The sequence below is a fragment of the Fundulus heteroclitus genome, unplaced genomic scaffold, assembly GCF_011125445.2.
Source record: "Fundulus heteroclitus isolate FHET01 unplaced genomic scaffold, MU-UCD_Fhet_4.1 scaffold_103, whole genome shotgun sequence".
Classification (NCBI taxonomy): Eukaryota; Metazoa; Chordata; class Actinopteri; order Cyprinodontiformes; family Fundulidae; genus Fundulus; species Fundulus heteroclitus.
In genome coordinates, this window is record NW_023396499.1 from 381268 (window position 1) to 400249 (window position 18982).

The window sequence follows — 18982 nt, forward strand, 5'->3', positions numbered from 1 at the left end:
GTGCGGACCCCAGGGACGGGGCTACAAGTAGCTCGGGCGAGGCCTGAACGTCGGGGTGGTGAGACTGCGGAGAAAAAAGGAGAAATGACTAATGGCTCGAACCAGGAAATAAACCAGAATGTGCGCTGCTTACCATTAAGCTGGGCAGACCTAACCGGGGGAGTTGTGTCAAGGGAACTCCGTTAGTTTACCCCTTGACTGAGTAGGTGGTTAGTGGCTGGAGGGCGGCAAATGGAGCAGGCGAGAGATCCGGAGCAAGCCTCAACAGACTGGAGCGACAGACAGGTTAACCAGAGTTCAGATGCGCCAGTGGAATCCGGGAAGGGGACCTCAGGCCTGACTTGGTAATGCCAAGGGAGTATGAGGGGGAGAGCCAGAGCAAAATCTGAGCTGTGGGTTCCATTGGTCTGATTCTTCGGACAGGGCTTCAGGACAGGTGAGTGGATCCAAGCACAAACTATGACAAACGGGAGAGCCAAGATTAGTCAAAAATAGTGGGAAGAAAAAAACTCACAAACAGGTTCCAGGAGCTTGGTCAGAGGCCACGTCATACCACGACTGGTTTAAGGCTAAAAAATAACACCAAGATTCTTTACTTTATTACCAGAGGCCAAGTTAATGCCATCCAGATTAAGTGATTGATTAAGAACTTTATTTTTTGAGAACTCTGGTCCAAAGATTACAACTTCTGTCTTGTCAGAATTTAGATGCAGAAAATGTAAAGTCATCCAGCTTTTGATGTCATCAAGACATGACTGCAGTCGAAGTAATTGATTGGATTCATCAGGATTTACGGATAAATACAACTGAGTGTCATAACAGTGGAAATAATCCCATGCTGTCTGATAATTTTGCCAATCGGAAGCATATATATATAGTAAAGAGAATTGGTCCAAGGACTGAACCCTGTGGTACTCCACAAGTGACCCTAGAGTTTGAAGAAGATTTATTACTAACATGAACAAACTGGAAACTGTCCGACAGATAAGATTTATACCAGCCTAATGCTTTCCCCTTAATCCCTACAGTATGCTCAAGTCTTTGTAGGAGAATATTGTGATCAGCTGTGTCAAATGCAGCACTGAGATCTAACAGGACAAGTACAGACACAAGTCCATTATCTGAGGCCATGAGAATATCATTAGTGACCTTCACCAGAGCCGTTTCAGTGCTATGATGAGCTCTGACGCTTGACTGAAATTCTTCAAATAGGTTAATACTTAATTCTTCAAATAGGTTAATACTGATTCTAAACATTTCAAACACTGTGCAGGTTCTAAAGATTCCTCCAACGCTGCCTCACTTACTGAGGACGAGGTAATCATGTTTGGGAGGATGCCAATTATTTTATTTTTAATGGAATGAATTTTATTTATGAAGAGTCAGTGAGGAGGCAGGAGTGGCAGGTTAGGAAAAGTGTCTCTAGACAGCACCATTGTACTGCTGTATTTCTGGCTTGTCGCCCGCTGTGCAAATTGCAGGAGAGTGAAAGCACACAAATGTGGAAACTTTGTAGCCGAAACCGTGTTTAGTGTGGACACACCATTACTCTCAAAGTTGTCCAAGTCATCCTAATTGTCATGGTTTTTACGTGTTTGGCCCACATGCAGACATAGACGGAAGCAAAAACAGTTTTAAGATGTTTATTTTAATCAGACTTACTTTAATAATCCCAGAGGGAAATTGCTGATTTTTTTTCAGCTGTCTCTGAACTCCTTATAAAGCCCAAGGTGAAAGCTCCTTGATTTAAGGCTCAATAACGGGAAAGCACACAGTGTGTGTGACAGGCAAGGTCTGAACGTCAGAGCTGGAATGACTGCGGAAAAATGGGGGATAATTTTATTGAGGATCCAACCAGGGGAAAATGTGCCAGAAGCTGCACCGCTTACCGTTTAGTTGGGGAGACCTATTCGGGGAGAATGAGTGATGAGGGAACTCTGTGACCGTAACTCGCTGATGGAAACAGGTGGCTGAGTAACTGGAGGGCTGACAGATGTAAAGCTGGCGAGGGGTCCGGACAGCACCACTGAAACGGCAGGCAGGAGGAGCAGCTGGAAGAACCGGAGTGTTTGTAGGTAATCCAGGTGAATCCAGGAAGGGGTTCTCACGCCCGGCTTGGTACCACCAAGGTAGCATGAGTGGAGATGCCAGAGCAAAATCTAAGCGGCGGGGATTCTGAAGGGTTTCCAAGAACTCACAGATACGAGGCACGGGAGACAGATCAGACGCCTAGACATACCACGACGGGGTAACAGTCTTACATCTTCCAGCTGTCTCTGAACTCCTTATAAAGCCCAAGGTGAAAGCTCCTTGATAAGCAGCAGGTGTGGGCCACGCCCACCAGTCAACTGCAACCACCTGTGAAGCAGAGTTAGAGCACGGAAACACAGAGAACCGTGACACTTATATTACAAAAGTTGAAGGAAGTGAACCTACAACATCAACAAATGATGAAAATGAACCAAAGGTCTTATCAAGTGTTTTTCCCTCAGTGGATAAGAAAAGTGTTGATGCCGGATATAGACAGCATTCTCACAATAGTGCCTTCAAGTCAAAGAAAAGTCCAGAAATGGTAGGAACAAATAAACTTATTTATCATGAAAGCTCTGGTATATTTTTGTACCAAAGCATTGGCAAGAAAGCTCAATCTAACTGGGAACAAACCCAAAGATCTTTATTACCAATATGAATAAAACGCCTGTGTTGATAATTACTTGTTGGCTGACCTGGAAGTGAGTGGTTTGGTTGGATGTATATTTATCGACCTACCAAAGGTTTTCACTCAACAGGAGATACCACTGAGCAAATCAAACATCCCCCTGGAAGAATATCTAGATAAATGGTACTTGAAATATGTCATATTGCAAAGCATGAACACTGATATAAGACTTTTGATTAGAAATTATAATAGCAATAAAAAAATGCCAATTGATCCTTGTAAAGTGATAAACAGCAGAGGCCAGTAGACCAGACACAGTGAGAATACCACTTGGTCGGATGGTAACCCCTCAGAGAACCTAATAAAGCCTTTTCAGAGATTAATGCAGCAACAGGTTGCTGTCAACTGAGTCAGTCTGCAAGCAATAAATAAACTTAAAAGGCAACAGAACAACCAGGACTTCCCAGAAAGAAACTGTGAGGACAAGCTGGAGATGTCTGAAAAGTTAACTTGCTCATTAAGGGTAGAGTCTGCGATTTTTCCAATTTTCAACCACCTGAATTTCAGTAGCTAAACGGGAAAAGTTGGGTGCTAGACACGAGAAACGTCATAATGAATTTAAGAATTAAGACAACCTAGCAACTTATGCTAACTTGACTAGTGTTAAGAAAAATGGCAAAACATAAACACGAGGATGCCCCTTGGGCACTTCTTTTTGGGGAGTTTCTGGGCACATCCCCCAGAACTTGCTTGATGGATCATATATCCTGTCTGACCTGGGAATGCCTTGGGGTCCCCTAGAATGAGCTAGAGGATGTCACTGGGGAGAGAGATGTCTGGGTTTCCCTCCTGGATAGTTGCCCCCCAAGCAATTATCTAGATAAGTGGAAGACAATAGATGGATGGATGGATGCTAAAGACCAGACCACAGAAATTTATGGGAGGTGGATATGCAAATCTAAATGCTAACCAAGATTTATCAAACCTGAAATTGATTGCAGGCACAGTTTTTGCATTTATATTTGGTATATTTGAAAGGCAGCTGCAATCTTGCACACAAAAATGTGCGGTCATTGCAGTCAGAAAGGAGGCTTTAGTACAATGACAGATGATGGAGAGTCTGTTTGGATCTAAATATATTTGGACAGAAATATGTCCAAAATAGTATAATGATTTTTATTGGTGAATAAGACATCTGCCCTGGACAGATTAATTGAATTGAATTGAATTAATTTCAATTTTATTTATATAGCGCCAATTCATGAAACATGTCTTTTCGAGGCACTTTACAAAGTCAAAATCAATCATATTATACAGATTGGTCAAAAATTTCCTATATAAGGGAACCAGTTGATTGCTTCAAAGTCCCGACAAGCAGCATTCACTCCTGGAGAAGCGTAGAGCTACAGGGAGAGTCGTCTGCATTGTCCATGGCTTTGCAGCAATCCCTCATACTGAGCAAGCATAAAGCGACAGTGGAAAGAAAAACCACCCATTAGCGGGAAGGAAAAACCTCCGCCAGAACCGGGCTCAGTATAAACGGTCATCTGCCTCGACTGACTGGGGGTTACAGAAGACAGAGCAGAGACACAACAAGAGAGACAAACAAGCACAGAAGCACACATTGATCCAGTAATCTGTTCTACATTAGATGGTAATGGCAGGTGAGCTGTCTTCTCTGGATGATGTCTCAGATAACAGAACGCCAGACCAGATGTACCTACTATGAAGAAAAAAAAGAGAGAACAAAAAGTTATAAGCAGAAATTATGACAAGCAATGCATAATTGAAGAACAGTAGAACTCGATAGAGTGAGAAAAATAGATCCTGATGTCCTCCAGTAGTCTAAGCCCATAGAAGCACATCCCCATAGGTAGGTCAGGGCAACATAAGCCACTCTAGTTATAAGCTATGTCAAAAAGGAAAGTTTTAAGATTAGTCTTAAAAGTAGACAGGGTGTCTGCCTCATGGATCAAAACTAGGAGTTGGTTCCACAGGAGAGGAGCCTGATAGCTAAAGGATCTGTCCCCCATTCTACTTTTAGAGACTCTAGGAACCACCAGCAGATCTGCAGTCTGAGAGCGAAGTGCTCTGTTAGGAACATACGGGGTAATCAGAGCTCTGATATATGATGGAGCTTGATTATTAAGGGCTTTATACGTTAGAAGAAGAATTTTAAATTCTATTCTTGATTTAACAGGAAGCCAATGAAGTGAAGCTAAAATTGGAGAAAAATTATCCCTTTTGTTGATTTTCATCAGAACTCTTGCTGCAGCATTTTGGATCAGCTGAAGACTTCGAACTGCATTTTGTGGACTTCTTGATAGTAAAGAATTACAATAGTCCAGCCTTGAAGTAACAAATGCATGGACTAGTTTTTCAGCATCGCTCCTGCACAGAATGTTTCTAATTTTGGCAATATTCCGGAGGTGAAAAAAGGAAACTCTGGAAACCTGTTTAATATGGGATTTAAATGACATGTCTTGGTCAAAAATAACACCAAGATTTTTTACTTTATTACCAGAGGCCAGATTAATGCCACCCAGATTAAGTGATTGGTTAAGAAGTTTATTTTTTGAGGACTCTGGCCCAAAGATTAAAACTTCGGTCTTGTCAGAATTTAGATGCAGGAAATTTAAAGTCATCCAGCTTTTGATGTCATCAAGACATGACTGCAGTCGAAGTAATTGATTGGATTCATCAGGATTTATGGATAAATATAGCTGAGTATCATCAGCATAACAGTGGAAATTAATCCCATGCTGTCTGATAATTTTGCCTATCGGAAGCATATATATAGTAAATAGAATTGGTCCAAGGACTGAACCCTGTGGTACTCCACAGGTGACCCTAGAGTTTGAGGAAGATTTATTATTAACATGAACAAATTGGAATCTGTCTGACAGATAAGATTTAAACCAGCCTAATGCTTTCCCCTTAATCCCTACAGTATGTTCAAGTCTTTGTAGGAGAATATTGTGATCAACTGTATCAAACGCAGCACTGAGATCTAACAGGACAAGTATAGACACAAGTCCATTATCTGAGGCCATGAGAATATCATTAGTGACCTTCACCAGAGCTGTTTCAGTGCTATGATGAGCTCTGAAGCCTGACTGAAACTCCTCAAGTAGGTCATTACTTTGTAAATGTTCACAAAGTTGATTAGCAACTACTTTCTCAAGAATTTTAGATAAAAGAAGATTAGATATAGGTCTGTAATTTACTAACTCATCTTGATCAAGAGAAGGTTTCTTAAGTAAAGGTTTAATAACAGCTACTTTCAAAACCTGTGGTACATATCCATTTACTAAGGATAGATTAACCATGTCCAAAATAGGGCCACTGATCAATGGGAATATCTCCTTAAACAACTTGGTTGGGATTGGGTCTAACATACAGGTAGAAGGTTTAGATGAAGCTAAAATTTTAGATAGCTCAGAAAGCTCTACTGCTTCTAAACAGTTCAAACACTGTGCAGGTTCTAAAGATTCCTCCAATGCTGCCTCACTTACTGAGGATGAGGTAATTATGTTCGGGAGGATGCCAATTATTTTTAATGGCATCAATTTTATTTATGAAGAATCCCATAAAATCGTTACTACTAAGAGCTAAGGGAATGGATGGATCAACAGAGCTGTGGCTCTGGGTAAGTTTGGCCACCATACTAAAGAGAAATCTAGGGTTATTTTTATTCTCCTCAATTAATGATGAAAAATATGCTGCTCTAACTCTGTGAAGGCTCTTATTATACAACAATAGACTGTCTTTCTTCTTGGTGTGTAGAGCGCCATTTTCTCTCCAATTTCCTAACATTGTGCTTCAAGGAACGCAGCTCTGAATTAAACCAGGGAGCCAGCTTCCTGTGAATTATCAGCTTCTTTTTCAAGGGAGCTACATTATCTAATGTAGAACGCAATGAGGAAGTCACACTGTTAGCAAAGGTATCGATTTGTGAATGGGAAGAAACAGCATTGCTGCCATCTACAGGGCATTTCTGCAATACTGAGGATATTAAAAGGGGGACAGACTCTTTTAGTTTTGATACAGCATTATTGGATAAAGATCTACTATAATGGAACGCTTTTTTGGGGGTGGAGAACTCAGTTAGATTAAACTCAAAGGTTATTAAAAAATGGTCAGATAGGACAGGGTTGTGAGGAAATATTGTTAATTCTTCACAATCTTTGCCATATGTCAGCACAAGGTCTAAAGTATGTAACCAGGAGTGCATCGGTTTATGCACATTTTGAACAAAACCAATTAAATCTAGGATAGTTTTAAAGGCTACACTAAGGTTATTACATTCAGTGTCAACATGAATGTTAAAATCACCCACTATAATAACCTTGCCAGTGTTTAACACCAAATCAGATAAGAAGTCTGACAGCTGATCCAGAAACTGAGTGTAAGGGCCTGGTGGACGATACAAAACAACAAACAGAAGAGGTTTTATTGCTTTGGAGTTTGGATGAGGGAAACTAAGGGTTAAATGTTCAAAAGAACTGTAGTCATTGGCCTGGGACTAATTAATAAATCAGACTGAAAGATAGTTGCCACTCCTCCTCCTCTTGCCACAGATCTGGGAATGTGGAAATGTAAATAACTGGAGGGAGTTGACTCATTTATACTAACGTTGTCCTCTTGTAGCCAGGTTTCTGTGAGACAAAATAAATAAATCTGATTATTGGAAATCAATTCATTAACTAACAAAGTCTTTGGAGGGAGAGACCTTATATTTAATAAACCACATTGAATTGTTTTATTTTTTGGTTCAAAGCTGTATTGATTATTATTAGATTTTTATGATTTGTTCCTTTTAGATCAGTTTTTAATTTGTTTAGTGTTGACCGTGGGAAAGACACTACTCAATAGGGTAATGGGTGGGTAACAGTACAGAAGCTGCAGAGAGGTGTGTTAAACTATGGCCCTGCTTCCTGGTCTGGACCCTGGGTTGTCAGCATTTAGGAGAACTAATAAATCCGGCCAGATTCCTAGAAAGAAGAGCTGCCCCATCCAAAGTGGGATGGATGCCGTCTTTCCGGATTAGACCAGGTTTTCCCCAGAAAGTTCGCCAGTTATCAATGTAGCCCACGTCGTTTTCGGGACACCACCTAGACAACCAGTGGTTGAATGACGACATGCGGCTAAACATCATCGCTGGTCAGATCAGGCAGGGGACCAGAGAAAATTACGGTGTCCGACATTGTTTTAGCAAACTCACACACCGAAAAAACACCAACTTTAGTTACCGCCGATCGGCGTGGCCGGGTGTCATTACTGCCAGCGTGAATAACAATCTTACTGTATTTACGCTTATCCTTAGCCAGTAGTTTTAGGTAGGATTCTATGTCGCCCGTTCTGGCCCCTGGCAGGCGTTTAACTATGGTCCCTGGTGTCTTTAGTGCCACGTTTCTTAATTTGGAGCTGCCAATGATTAAGGTCGGCTCCTGTGCGAGACTGTCGCTGAGTGGGGGAAATTTATTAGAAACGCAGATGGGTTGGTGGTGATCTGGGGGCTGAAATCTAGAGCTATGCTTCCTACGAACCGTCACCCAGCCGGCCTGCTTAACCGGCTGCTCAGGTGCTGCGGCTATTGGTTCGCTACGTGAAGTTACTCTTTGTGGCTCCGCGCTAGCAAAGGAGCAGCTCTCAGCCGGTTTTTCAACAGCACGGAGTCGGGTCTCCAATTCTGGCACCCTCGGCTCCAAACCTACAAAAATACTACATTTATTACATGTACCATTATTACTAAAGGAGGCAGAGTAATAACTAAACATCTGACACAGAGAGCAGCAGATAGGAGACTTAGTCAGAGATGGAGAAGCCATTATGAGGCTAAGGCTTGGCTAAAGCTAGGCTAAAGCTAGGCTAGCGCCCTCTTACCACACCAAAAAGCAAACCGTGTGAAACACGGGGAGTTCCCAAACGTGATGTGCAGCCACAGAAAATGTTTTAAAAGTGCTTATGTTTTGGAAACAGATATTACAGCAAAGAGGTTTAAAGATAAAAACGAGAGCGAGAGAGCCTCGAGCAACACACTGCAGTTCACACAGCGACAACAGGAAGTGACACAATACGCCTTACCGCAAACAGGAAGTCGACACCACTCCAGCACTTGTGATTGCCGACAGCATTAATGCAGCGCCCATGGCACCGTGAGGGTGGGGCGGTGGACCAGGATGTTGCGCAAGATGGTGTGTGTGTGTAAGGGGGAGGGACATTGTGACAGCTCTATCCCCTTATAGACCCCTTGCATCTGACGTCACAGTCACGTGATCGGGGGTGCGCGCCTCCATCTTGGTGGGCAGGCTAGCCTGACAGCCCGTCTACTACATGACAAAACGGGTGATTTAGAGCGTATTTTTAGTTAGTTTATTTTTGGAATTTAAGCAATGCCTACGACTTGTTGTGCTCCTGGTTGCACACAGAGGCATTCCAAATCGTTGGATGTACGTTTCTGTCGTTTACCGAAGGATGAGGAAAGAAGAAAGAATTGGATATTTTCAATGAAAAGAGCGCAGGCAGACCCTCCCAATGGACTGGGGGAGCCATCATTCTACGAGAGAATTTGCAGTCCACACTTCATCTCCGGTAAACAACTTAATTCTGCTCTAGTCATTGTTCTACTTAAATAGCGGCGGAGGGGAGGTAGCGATCGCTACACAGGGGCCCGTGTAGCGATAGCTACCTCCCCTCCGCCGCTGTCTGAAGCAGCAACAGCGGCTTCTCCGGCCCGTAGCGATCGCTACACGGGCCGCTGTCTGGAGCAGCACCCGCTTCCTGCTGCTCCAGACAGCGGCGGCTCTCCGGCCCGTGTAGCGATCGCCACCTCCCCTCCGCCCGTTCACGGGCGCTAGTACTTCTGTGTTTACGCTGCAATGTCGCCGACACCCCCACCCATTTTAACAAGACAAAAACACCTAAATAATCCGTAGTGAGTGATGTTTTTTTTAACCTACCGGGCGGGTCTTCCTCTCTGCTTTGTGCTGTTACACAAACATGTCTGAACATCCATCCATCCATTTTCTGACCCTCTTAATCCCTCATGGCGTCGCGGGCGTTGCTGGAGCCTTTTTCCTGATATAAAATAATTGCAGCCGTCCAGTGGTTTCAGGGGCTTTCGTGCTCTCTTGTCTGTACTGGCCTGCCGTGTTTATAAAGCAGCTGTGTCGCGGTACGAAACCCTTGGTCAGCATTTCACAGACTCGCTCCGTCCCTTCAGGCTTTTGCTGTGTGGATCTGGCAATCTGATATCATCAACCATCAACTTACTCTTAAAACGATCTTGTGATACGTTATCTAAAGAAGAAAAATACCTGGAGAACTCGTCATTTCGTCAAATGCCGTGCCAACCAATATGGCCGCCACACAAGGGTTTCTGGGTAACGGAGTCACGTGGTTGCAAGGGGTCTATTGTCTGTCTGTAACACTAACAGCAGTGAGATAAGCTACCATGACAAGTGTTGTTGCTTTAGTTCTCATTCATAAAGCCATGAAATTGAGGACAGTATTACCGGGGACACGTTGTCTAAAACGGGGACAGCCCCTGTTAATGGGGGACATATGGTATTGACACGAGTCAAGTTAACTTGACTCGTGTCACAAGACAGTAGAAGGAATACATTTCCTTAAATGACTTGTCTGTTGATTATTATTGATGTTGTCATGGTTGTGCAGGTTGAAGCAGAACAAAAATGGAGACAGAAATCCAGAGATGACATATTAACAGGTTTTAATAAAATAAAAATAGCAGAAAATAAAAGGGGATGACCAGGTAGCTTATGTACACAGGGAGAGTGAGAAGAGAAGACGTTGGCAACAGCTGAGAGCAATGAAGGGAGAGAGCTGAGGGATAATAATAATAATAATAATAATAATAATAATAATAATAATAATAATAATAGTAGATAGAGGAGGGCAGGGAGGAAACAATGGAAGAAATCTAACCAAATAAGACAGAATCAAGGACCTATTCAATAACTCAAATTTACTAACTGGTCCACAAAGGTAATAACTAATATAAACAACACTGAAGTAAGCATAACTAAAGAAAGTATGATCCAGAAAGCTCAAGTCACTCAAAACACAAACACCCACAGGATCATGACTCAACTGTCTACACACAGAGATAAATAGCATTTAAACAGCGCTTTGCAGCCCGATGTGTAAAAACACAGCCCTCTTAAAACACAGTCCTTATGATTGAGGAAATCTAAAACAGATGTGTCCCATGCAGAGGCTGATGAGCAGAGCTAAAATTACTTAGTAAAGAACTGCGTTAAACATCTTGGTCAAGACTCTGAGGGTATCAGTGCTGATTGGCTGGTGCCCTGGGAGACAAGGAATTTGGAGGCGTGGTGGTGGTGGTTTATCTGGGTGGTTGTGTGTGTGTGTGAGATAGAGGGGTGGGGTTGATTTAGCCCACAGCCAGCAGTAACCACCATCTTTATTTAGTTTAATTACCAGTATGTAATCATGTTCACGTGTTTCTACTTTATTCTGATATAAAATTACACTTTTTATGGCATATCCAGTAATTTTTCAGCTTGGTGTATTATTAAATGTAATCAATGTTTTTTAGTCTGTGATTACGAAACATTGTTCAACCACTCCAGTTTTAGACATTTTCTCGAGAAATCTTTATAAGGTAAGGATTGTGAGCACTGTGTAAATTAAATTATTATTAAAAAACATTTTGAATTTATCTCTTTATTACTCTGTAACATCTGTGGTGCTGTGAGTAAAGAAAAACTGTGGCCTAAACATCCATCCATCTATCCATCCATCCATCCATCCATCCGCTTCCGCATCCATCCATCTTCTTCTGCTACCCCCGCGACCTGTGGTCGGGTTGCGGGTGTAGCAGCTTCAGTAGGGAGGCCCAGACGTCCCTCTTCCCAGCCACTTGGGCCAGCTCCTCCGGGGGAATCCTAAGGTGTTCCCAGGCCAGCCGAGAGACATAGTCCCTCCAGCGTGTCCCTCCAGGGTCTTCCCCTGGGCCTCCTCCCGGTGGGACGTGCCCGGAATACCTCACCAGAGAGGCATCCGGGAGGCATCCGGGAGGCATCCTAACCAGAGTCCCGAGCCACCTCAACTGGCTCCTCTCGATGTGGAGGAGCAGCGGCTCTACTCTGAGTCCTCCCCGGATGACTGAGCTCCTCACACTATCTCTAAGGGAGAGCCCAGACAGACTACGGAGAAAACTCATTTCAGCCGCTTGTATCCGGGATCTCGTTCTTTCGGTCATGACCCAAAGCTCGTGACCACAGATGAGGGTAGGAACGTAGATCAACCGGTAAATCGAGAGCTTCGCCTTTTGGCTCAGCTCTCTCTTCACCACAACGGATCGGTACAGCGCCCGCTTCATAGCAGACGGCGCACCAATCCGCCTGTCGATCTTCCGCTCTATCTTCCCCTCATTCGTGAACAAGACCCCAAGATACTTGAACTCCTCCACTAGGGGTAGCACATCCTCCCCAACCCGGAGAAGGCACTCTACCCTTTTCCGGTTCAAGACCATGGTCTCAGATTTAGAGGCACTGATTTTCATCCCGGCCGCTTTGCACTCGGCTGCGAACCGCTCTAGTGAGAGCTGTAGATCACACCCTGATAAGGCCAACAGGACCACGTCATCCGCGAATAGCAGAGACGCAATCCTAAGGCCACCAAAACGGATCCCCTCAACACCTTGGCTGCGCCTAGAAATTCTGTCCATAAAAGTTACGAACAGAATCGGTGACAAAAGGCAACCTTGGCGGAGTCCAACTCTCACCGGAAACGACTCCGACTTACTGCCGGCAATGCGAACCAGACCGTCGTACAGAGACCTGACAGCCCTTATAAAAGGGTCTGGTACCCCCCACAGGATCCCTCGGGGTACACGGTCGAAAGCCTTCTCCAGATCCACAAAGCACATGTAGACTGGTTGGGCAAACTCCCATGCCCCCTCCAGAATCCTGCTGAGGGTATAGAGCTGGTCCAGTGTTCCACGGCCAGGACGAAAACCACACTGCTCTTCCTGAATCAGGGATTCGACTCTCCGATGGACCCTCCTTTCCAGATCCCCTGAATAGACCTTACCAGGGAGGCTTAAGAGTGTGATTCCTCTATAGTTGGAACACACCCTCTGGTCCTCCTTTTTAAATAGGGGAACCACCACCCCAGTCTGCCGATCCAGGGGAACTGCCCCCGATGTCCACGCAATGCTGCACAGCCACGTTAACCAACACAGCCCCACAACATCCAGAGCCTTAAGGTACTCAGGGCGAATCTCATCCACCCCCGGGGCCTGGCCACCGAGGAGCTTTTTAACAACCTTGGCGACCTCAGCACCAGAGATGGGAGAACCCGACCCAGAGTCCTCAGGCTCTGCTTGCCCGCCGCTTCGACTGCCGGTACACATCAGCTGCTTCCGGAGTCCCACAGGCCAATAAAGCCGTGTAGGACTCCTTCAGCTTGACGGCTTCCCTCACCGCTGGTGTCCACCAGCGTGTTTGAGGGTTGCCGCCGTGACATGCACCGACAATCTTGCGGCCACAGCTCAGACTAGCCGCGGAACATGGTCCACTCGGACTCAATGTCCCCCGCCTCCTTCGGGACGTGTTCAAAGCTCTTCCGGAGGTGGGAGTTAAAGCTCCGTCTAGTGGGGGACTCTGCCAGACCGTCCCAGCTAACCCTCACAGTACGTTTGGGCCTGCCAGGTCTGACCGGCTTCCTCCCCCACCATCGGAGCCAGCTCACCACCAGGTAGTGGTCGGTGGAGAGCTCCGCCCCTCTCTTCACCCGAGTGTCCAAGACATGTGGCTGCAGGTCAGATGAAACGACAACAAAGTTGATCATTGAACTATGGCCTAGGGTGTCCTGGTGCCAAGAGCACATGTGGACACCCTTATGCTTGAACATGATGTTTGTGATGGACAATCCATGACGACAATCCATGACTGACCCCTTTGGCCCCTCCGACAGGTGGTGAGCCCATTGGAAGGGGGACCAATGTTTCCTCTTCGGGCTGATTCCGGCCAGGCTCCATGGGCAAAAGCCCAGCCACCAGGCGCTCGCTAACGTGCCCCACCTCCAGGCCTGGCTCCAGAATGGGGCCCTGGTGACCCGCATCCGGGCGAGGGAACACAATGTCCATTGTTCGTATTCATTATAAGGAGGGTTTTGGGCTGCTCTTTGTCTGGTCCCTCACCTAGGACCTGTCTGCCTTGGGTGACCCTACTAGGGGCATAAAGCCCCTGACTGCATAGCGCCTAGGATCATTGGGACACTCAAACCCCTCCACCACGGTAAGGTGGCAGCCCAGGGAGAGGCTAAACAAAATGTGTGAATTGTTCTAATCTGCTAGGTGTGACAGACATGTTGCTGCCACTCATGCTTGGTGCAAACAGCCTCATGGTGCAGAAATAATGCAGGGGAGCAAGGTAGTTGTAAAAATTATTCTACATGTTTATTAGCTCTGATTTAACCTTTGGACATAATAAATCCAATGAGATGTAAGACATGGACATCTTCTTCTTTTACATTAAACACACTTAATGTGTGCGACGGTGGCACAGAGGTTAGGGGGTGCGTCTTGCAATTGGCGGGTTCCCAGTTTGATTCCCTGCTCTGACTGTCTCTGTCGTTGTGTCCTTGGGCAAGACACTTCACCCGCATGGCCTGTTGGCGGTGGTCAGAGGGCCCGGTGGCACCGTTGTATGGCAGCCTCGCCTCTGTCAGCCTGCCCCAGGGCAGCTGTAGCTACTAACATAGCTCACCACCGTCAGGGTGTGAATGTGTGTGTGAAATACAAAGACTGTAGTGTAAAGCGCTTTGGAGGTTGTCAAGACTAGTTAAAGCGCTATACAAGTACAAGCCATTTACCATTTACCATTTAATGGAAAGTTAGGAGGTCCACATTTAGCTGAAACACAGAAACAGGAACCATGACGAGCACGGAGTATTATAGTCAGTTAGCAGAAAAACCACAAACTGCAGCACAGAGGGAACAACTTTAACTGAGATCTGCTGAAATATCAATTAACTAAACACTTATGGAAGGGAAATATTGAATAAACCTGAAGAGAAAGTAATTGAATTTAAATTTAATGAGTCAGAATGTTTATTGAATAAGAACAAATTTTCAGGTTGTAGCTGGAAAACATGTAAAAATCCAACAGAATGGGTTTGAAATGTGTGACTTGATGTACAGAACGAGTTGTGCATTCAGATCCAGAAGCCTGTCTCACCTTCCGAGTTTCTCTGAACACATCGTCTCACCATCAGAACCAGAACCAGCAGCAGAACCACAACGATGACAAATGGAAGTGACAGGAGCAGGTAGGGAGGAGATGGAGGGGAGGAAGGTGAAGGAGAAAGGAATGTGGTCGGGGCAATAGTTGATGGTTTCACTAAAATAAAGATATTTATTAAATTATCTCCACAGTTCAGATATTTACTCTAGAGATGAAGGACTTCTGTTTTTACTTCCTGACCTGAGACAGAGATCCTGCTGGATGGAGACTCTCCATGACCGCTGATGTTACACCTGTAGAGGCCTTCATCAGAGCTGGTCACATGGTGGAGGGTCATGTGACCTGCAGGCTCAGTCCTGATGAGGGAGCCATCTTTATAGAAAGCAGCTGGGAGGTTGGAGGGAGCGGTCTTTGTGTGACAGCTTAGAGTGACGTTATCTCCCTCCATCACAGGGAGGACAGGACTCTGCAGGATCACTGATCCACCTCAACACAGAGACAAACTACAGCATTTCATCCATTTCCACACAGCTTCATCAACACTAACTCCACAGTCTGATCTTACCAGTGACAGTGAGCTGGATGCTGCTGCTGGCTGCTCCCTCTCTGGACTCACACCAGTAAACTCCACTGTCTAATGTGAACAAGTAGGAGATGTTACATGTGGAACCAGATGGTATCCCCCATCCATCTCCACACTGAGTTCTTGTTCTTCTTGTTGTGTTCCTCCTCGCAGTCCATCCAGCAGAGCTGTTGTACTCCTCACAGCTCAGGGACACAGAGTCTCCTTTAAAGAACTGAGATCTGCTGGGACTCACAGTCAGACCAGCTGCGAGGACTAAAATGGAAAATTACATTTATTTAAATGGTTTTAAAAATAATGTCATGCTTTGAGGTTTCTGTCCTTCCAAATATTTACTAATATAATGAAGTTATTGAGTTTTGATAGAATGAACCAACCTTCATCTGTTCTGCAGCAAAGCAGCAAACAAGGAACTGAGAGAAATTAAACTTATTAGTTATAGTTGAACATATAAAAGTTCATGAGAACTTCACAATCACAGACATCTTATCCTCCAGAAACATTACATAACACTGATCTTCATTACATATGTATTTATTTAGTCAAATAAAATTGTAACTTTATCCAGACTTAGCATTTACATCTAAATTATTTTAAACAGTTTATTCTCTTTTTCATCAGCTTCTCCATCATTATCCTGTAATTTCATATCTCAGTCATGTTCAGTGTTTTCAGTTTATCTGAGATGTGTCCATGAAAGCCAGCGCTGTGTTACTAAGAGCTACAAAGAGGCAGTAAAGTCACTTTTTATCCTTCTTGATGTGTAGAAGCTCTTTCATCTGAATTCAGTCTGAAGTTTTGGCCCAACTCTTTGACTCAGGTTAAAACAGAGCAGACAGTAAATTTACTTTGCCTGAACAACAACAGGTTTTGTACTTACAGAGCAGATATCGTAGAGATGTTTCCATCATGGTAACACTTCCCGGTCTAGCCACTATTGGTTTTCTGTTGGGGCCTTCTTCCTGAAAACATGAACCTATTCCTCTTTTTTTCTAACATACAAGTGTTTGTTTTCTCTGTTTAAAGCTACAGAAATAAATCTGTCCTAGAAACAGGACACCAGAAATTACCCTGGTCCCTTTTTCTTATTTAAACATATATGTAAACATTTGCAGGCTTCGGATTGGTTGATTTTCCCAGCTGACAGATAAATATTGATTCCTGGCAGTTTATAATCTGCAGGAACTTTAATGAATGATTTAACTGAACCCGATATTCAACCAGACACGGAAAAAACGTTCAAAGAATTTATTAACACAGGGGAAGGCAAAACAGAAAACAGAGCTATGTACGGAGTAATCCATGGGGGATAAAGCAATGACAAGTAGAACCAGACGAAGGGAAGGTTAAAGGAGGGGTGGCAGAGCCCCAGCGGCAATCCAGGCAGGTCCAGCGAGCAAACAGATGGTTCAATTGTAGGTAACTGGCCGGATCCCAGAAGCCCAGAAAGAGTTCCTCAGACCCAGTACCCATGGGTCGACAGGTTCAGAGTCCAAAACCAAATAAATGCGGCTTCAGGCAGGCGGACAGAGTCTAAGAGGGCTCGGTAGGATTGGAGACAAAGATGACAGAGAGAGCAGGTCAGGCAATAAAAAACAGGCTCATAAACAAAGGTGCTGGAGGACTCTTACCGGCGAGATGAGTAGAGACGTTATGGCACTGGAGACTGATCCGGGCAGGGTTTATATGGAAGTGAAGACAGGTGAGACCAGTAGAGACTAATTGCAAGCAGGGTGGATTCTGACCAGGTGTGTTAATTGAGAGCAAGATCAGCTCCAGTGCCAGGAACATTACAGAGCCCCCCCCCCCCAATGGTAGATTCCAGACGCCCTCAAAGTTTTTGAAAGTCCAAAGAGCAGAAAAAAGTCAGACCGGAAGGGTGAAGGGGGTCACCGCATGGAGGGCCAGTGTCTGAAAAAGACAACTGTAAATGAAGTCCAAGACAGAAGTCCAAACAGAAAACAACCCTCAAAGGGCAAATCCAACTAAAGGCCCCCAAACAGTCGGGATCTCCGGCGGTCGTCCCGAAGGACGGCCCCGGCGAGTCAGGAGGACAGGAGGCCGGCGACGGAGAAGGACCCTCAGAGGCCGTCGGCGGACGAGGACCTTCAGAGGCCGTCGGCAGACCAGGCTAGGGGAGCCGCCGAACTACAGGCTAGGGAAGGCGCCTGACTACAGGCTACTGTGGAGGGAGCCTGACTACACGCGGCTATGGAGGGAGACTGACTACAAGCAGCTGTGGAGGGAGCCTGACTACAGGCAGGTGATGGAGCCTGGCTCCAGGCTGGAGAGGGAGCCTGGCTCCCAGCTGGAGAGGAAGCCAGACCCTTGGCGACAAAAAGTCTCAAAACTAGCCTCTGGAGGATGTCAGACAGTGACAGCCGGTAAAGTCTCTCCCAGAGCTGGCTGTCTACCAGGGCAACCGGGGGTCGAGGCTTCAGAAGAATGCAGAGGGGCTCAAAGTCTCCAGGGGACCCCGGGTGCTGGCCCTCTCCCGAGGCCCGGGCACCCGAAGGAAGAAGCATCCACCTGGGATCCCACCTCACAGGCCGATGAAAAGGATGGGGCTCAGCGTCAGGGGTGCCACCAGGAGGAGCTGTGGGCGTCACGGAGCCGGCAAGTGGAGGACGTCGATCTGCCGTGCCGGAAATGGCAGCAGGAGCACTAGAGGCAGCGGGCAGAGAATGAGTCGGAGAAATAGACGGTCACTGGGAAGACTTATCTAACTGTCGCTTTGATCCGCTGGAGGAGTGGCAAGCAGCCTGTCGTCCCTTCCTCCGACGATGGGGCGACAGACCTTGCAGGGAAACAGGATCAGAAAAACGGGATGGAACCGCCACAGTCTGTGGTGAAGCCCGCGTCTCTTTGTCGGGAAAGGAGGTCCGCAGTGGCTCCGGAAAAAGATCTGGACGAACCTGCTGCACCACCTCCACATCTATTTCCACTAAAAGGTCGGGGTCTGGTCGGAACCACTGCGGGGAATAAGACTGGACATCCTCCGATGAGTTACTGTGGTGCTAGAGCAGAGAACAACAGAGAATGGCTCTGCCTGAACGAAAAGCTTGTGTCTGGGACGGCTTCATACTGGCCAGAACGTACTGTAATAAATGATTTACACGTCTCCATTCTTCACGTCCAGCAGATCCACCCGGTTCCATCTGATCCTAAAGGATGGAGATTGGAGCTATGGATCAAACTGACTGTCAACATACAAAAGAACATATTGATCTGACTCCAGATCAGTTCTGCTCCACTCTACAACTATAACATATTTGTTCTCAGTTGCTCTATATGTCAGAATGGCGTTGTCTCCTGGTTCTGCTGTGATGATTCTCTGACCTGCAGGAGAGAAAACAACACAGAGCAGAAGTTAGAGAGGAGCTCTGATTATTCACAATAGCTGTTAATTTAATGTCTTAACACATTTACTATATGTACAGATGGTTGCATGAAGGTTTGCTGTGTCTGTCAGCGTGGTGTACAGAGCATGGAGGCGCTACC

General features: G+C 45.5%; 1 protein-coding gene and 1 long non-coding RNA gene across 2 annotated transcripts; both read right to left on the reverse strand.

Moving 5' to 3' along the window:
• Nucleotides 1-2049, reverse strand: LOC118558157. Its single transcript, XR_004928185.1, has 4 exons — nt 1890-2049; nt 1663-1816; nt 134-457; nt 1-64 (listed from the first exon to the last, which is right to left on the reverse strand). It is a non-coding gene; the product is annotated as an uncharacterized LOC118558157 (long non-coding RNA).
• Nucleotides 2050-2262: 213 nt separating this feature from the next.
• Nucleotides 2263-16423, reverse strand: LOC118558145 (Fc receptor-like protein 5). The gene is made up of 6 exons (XM_036128617.1): nt 16362-16423; nt 15859-15894; nt 15464-15736; nt 15139-15384; nt 14893-15054; nt 2263-2358 (listed from the first exon to the last, which is right to left on the reverse strand). The coding sequence occupies exons 1-6, from the start codon at nt 16390-16392 to the stop codon at nt 2345-2347; spliced, it is 762 nt and encodes a 253-aa protein (XP_035984510.1). The 5' UTR covers nt 16393-16423; the 3' UTR covers nt 2263-2344.
• Between the last annotated feature and the right edge of the window lie 2559 nt (nt 16424-18982).

Bases quoted from the DNA above. Each gene is read 5' to 3' on its own strand.
- LOC118558145 (XM_036128617.1), bottom strand. From the start codon at position 16,392: ATGATGGAAACATCTCTACGATATCTGCTCT. The intron at 15,385-15,463 runs GTAAGATCAGAC...CTCTGTGTTGAG, and splicing joins CATCCAGCTCACTGTCACTG to GTGGATCAGTGATCCTGCAG. The intron at 15,055-15,138 runs GTCAGGAAGTAA...TCTTTATTTTAG, and splicing joins CAGCAGGATCTCTGTCTCAG to TGAAACCATCAACTATTGCC.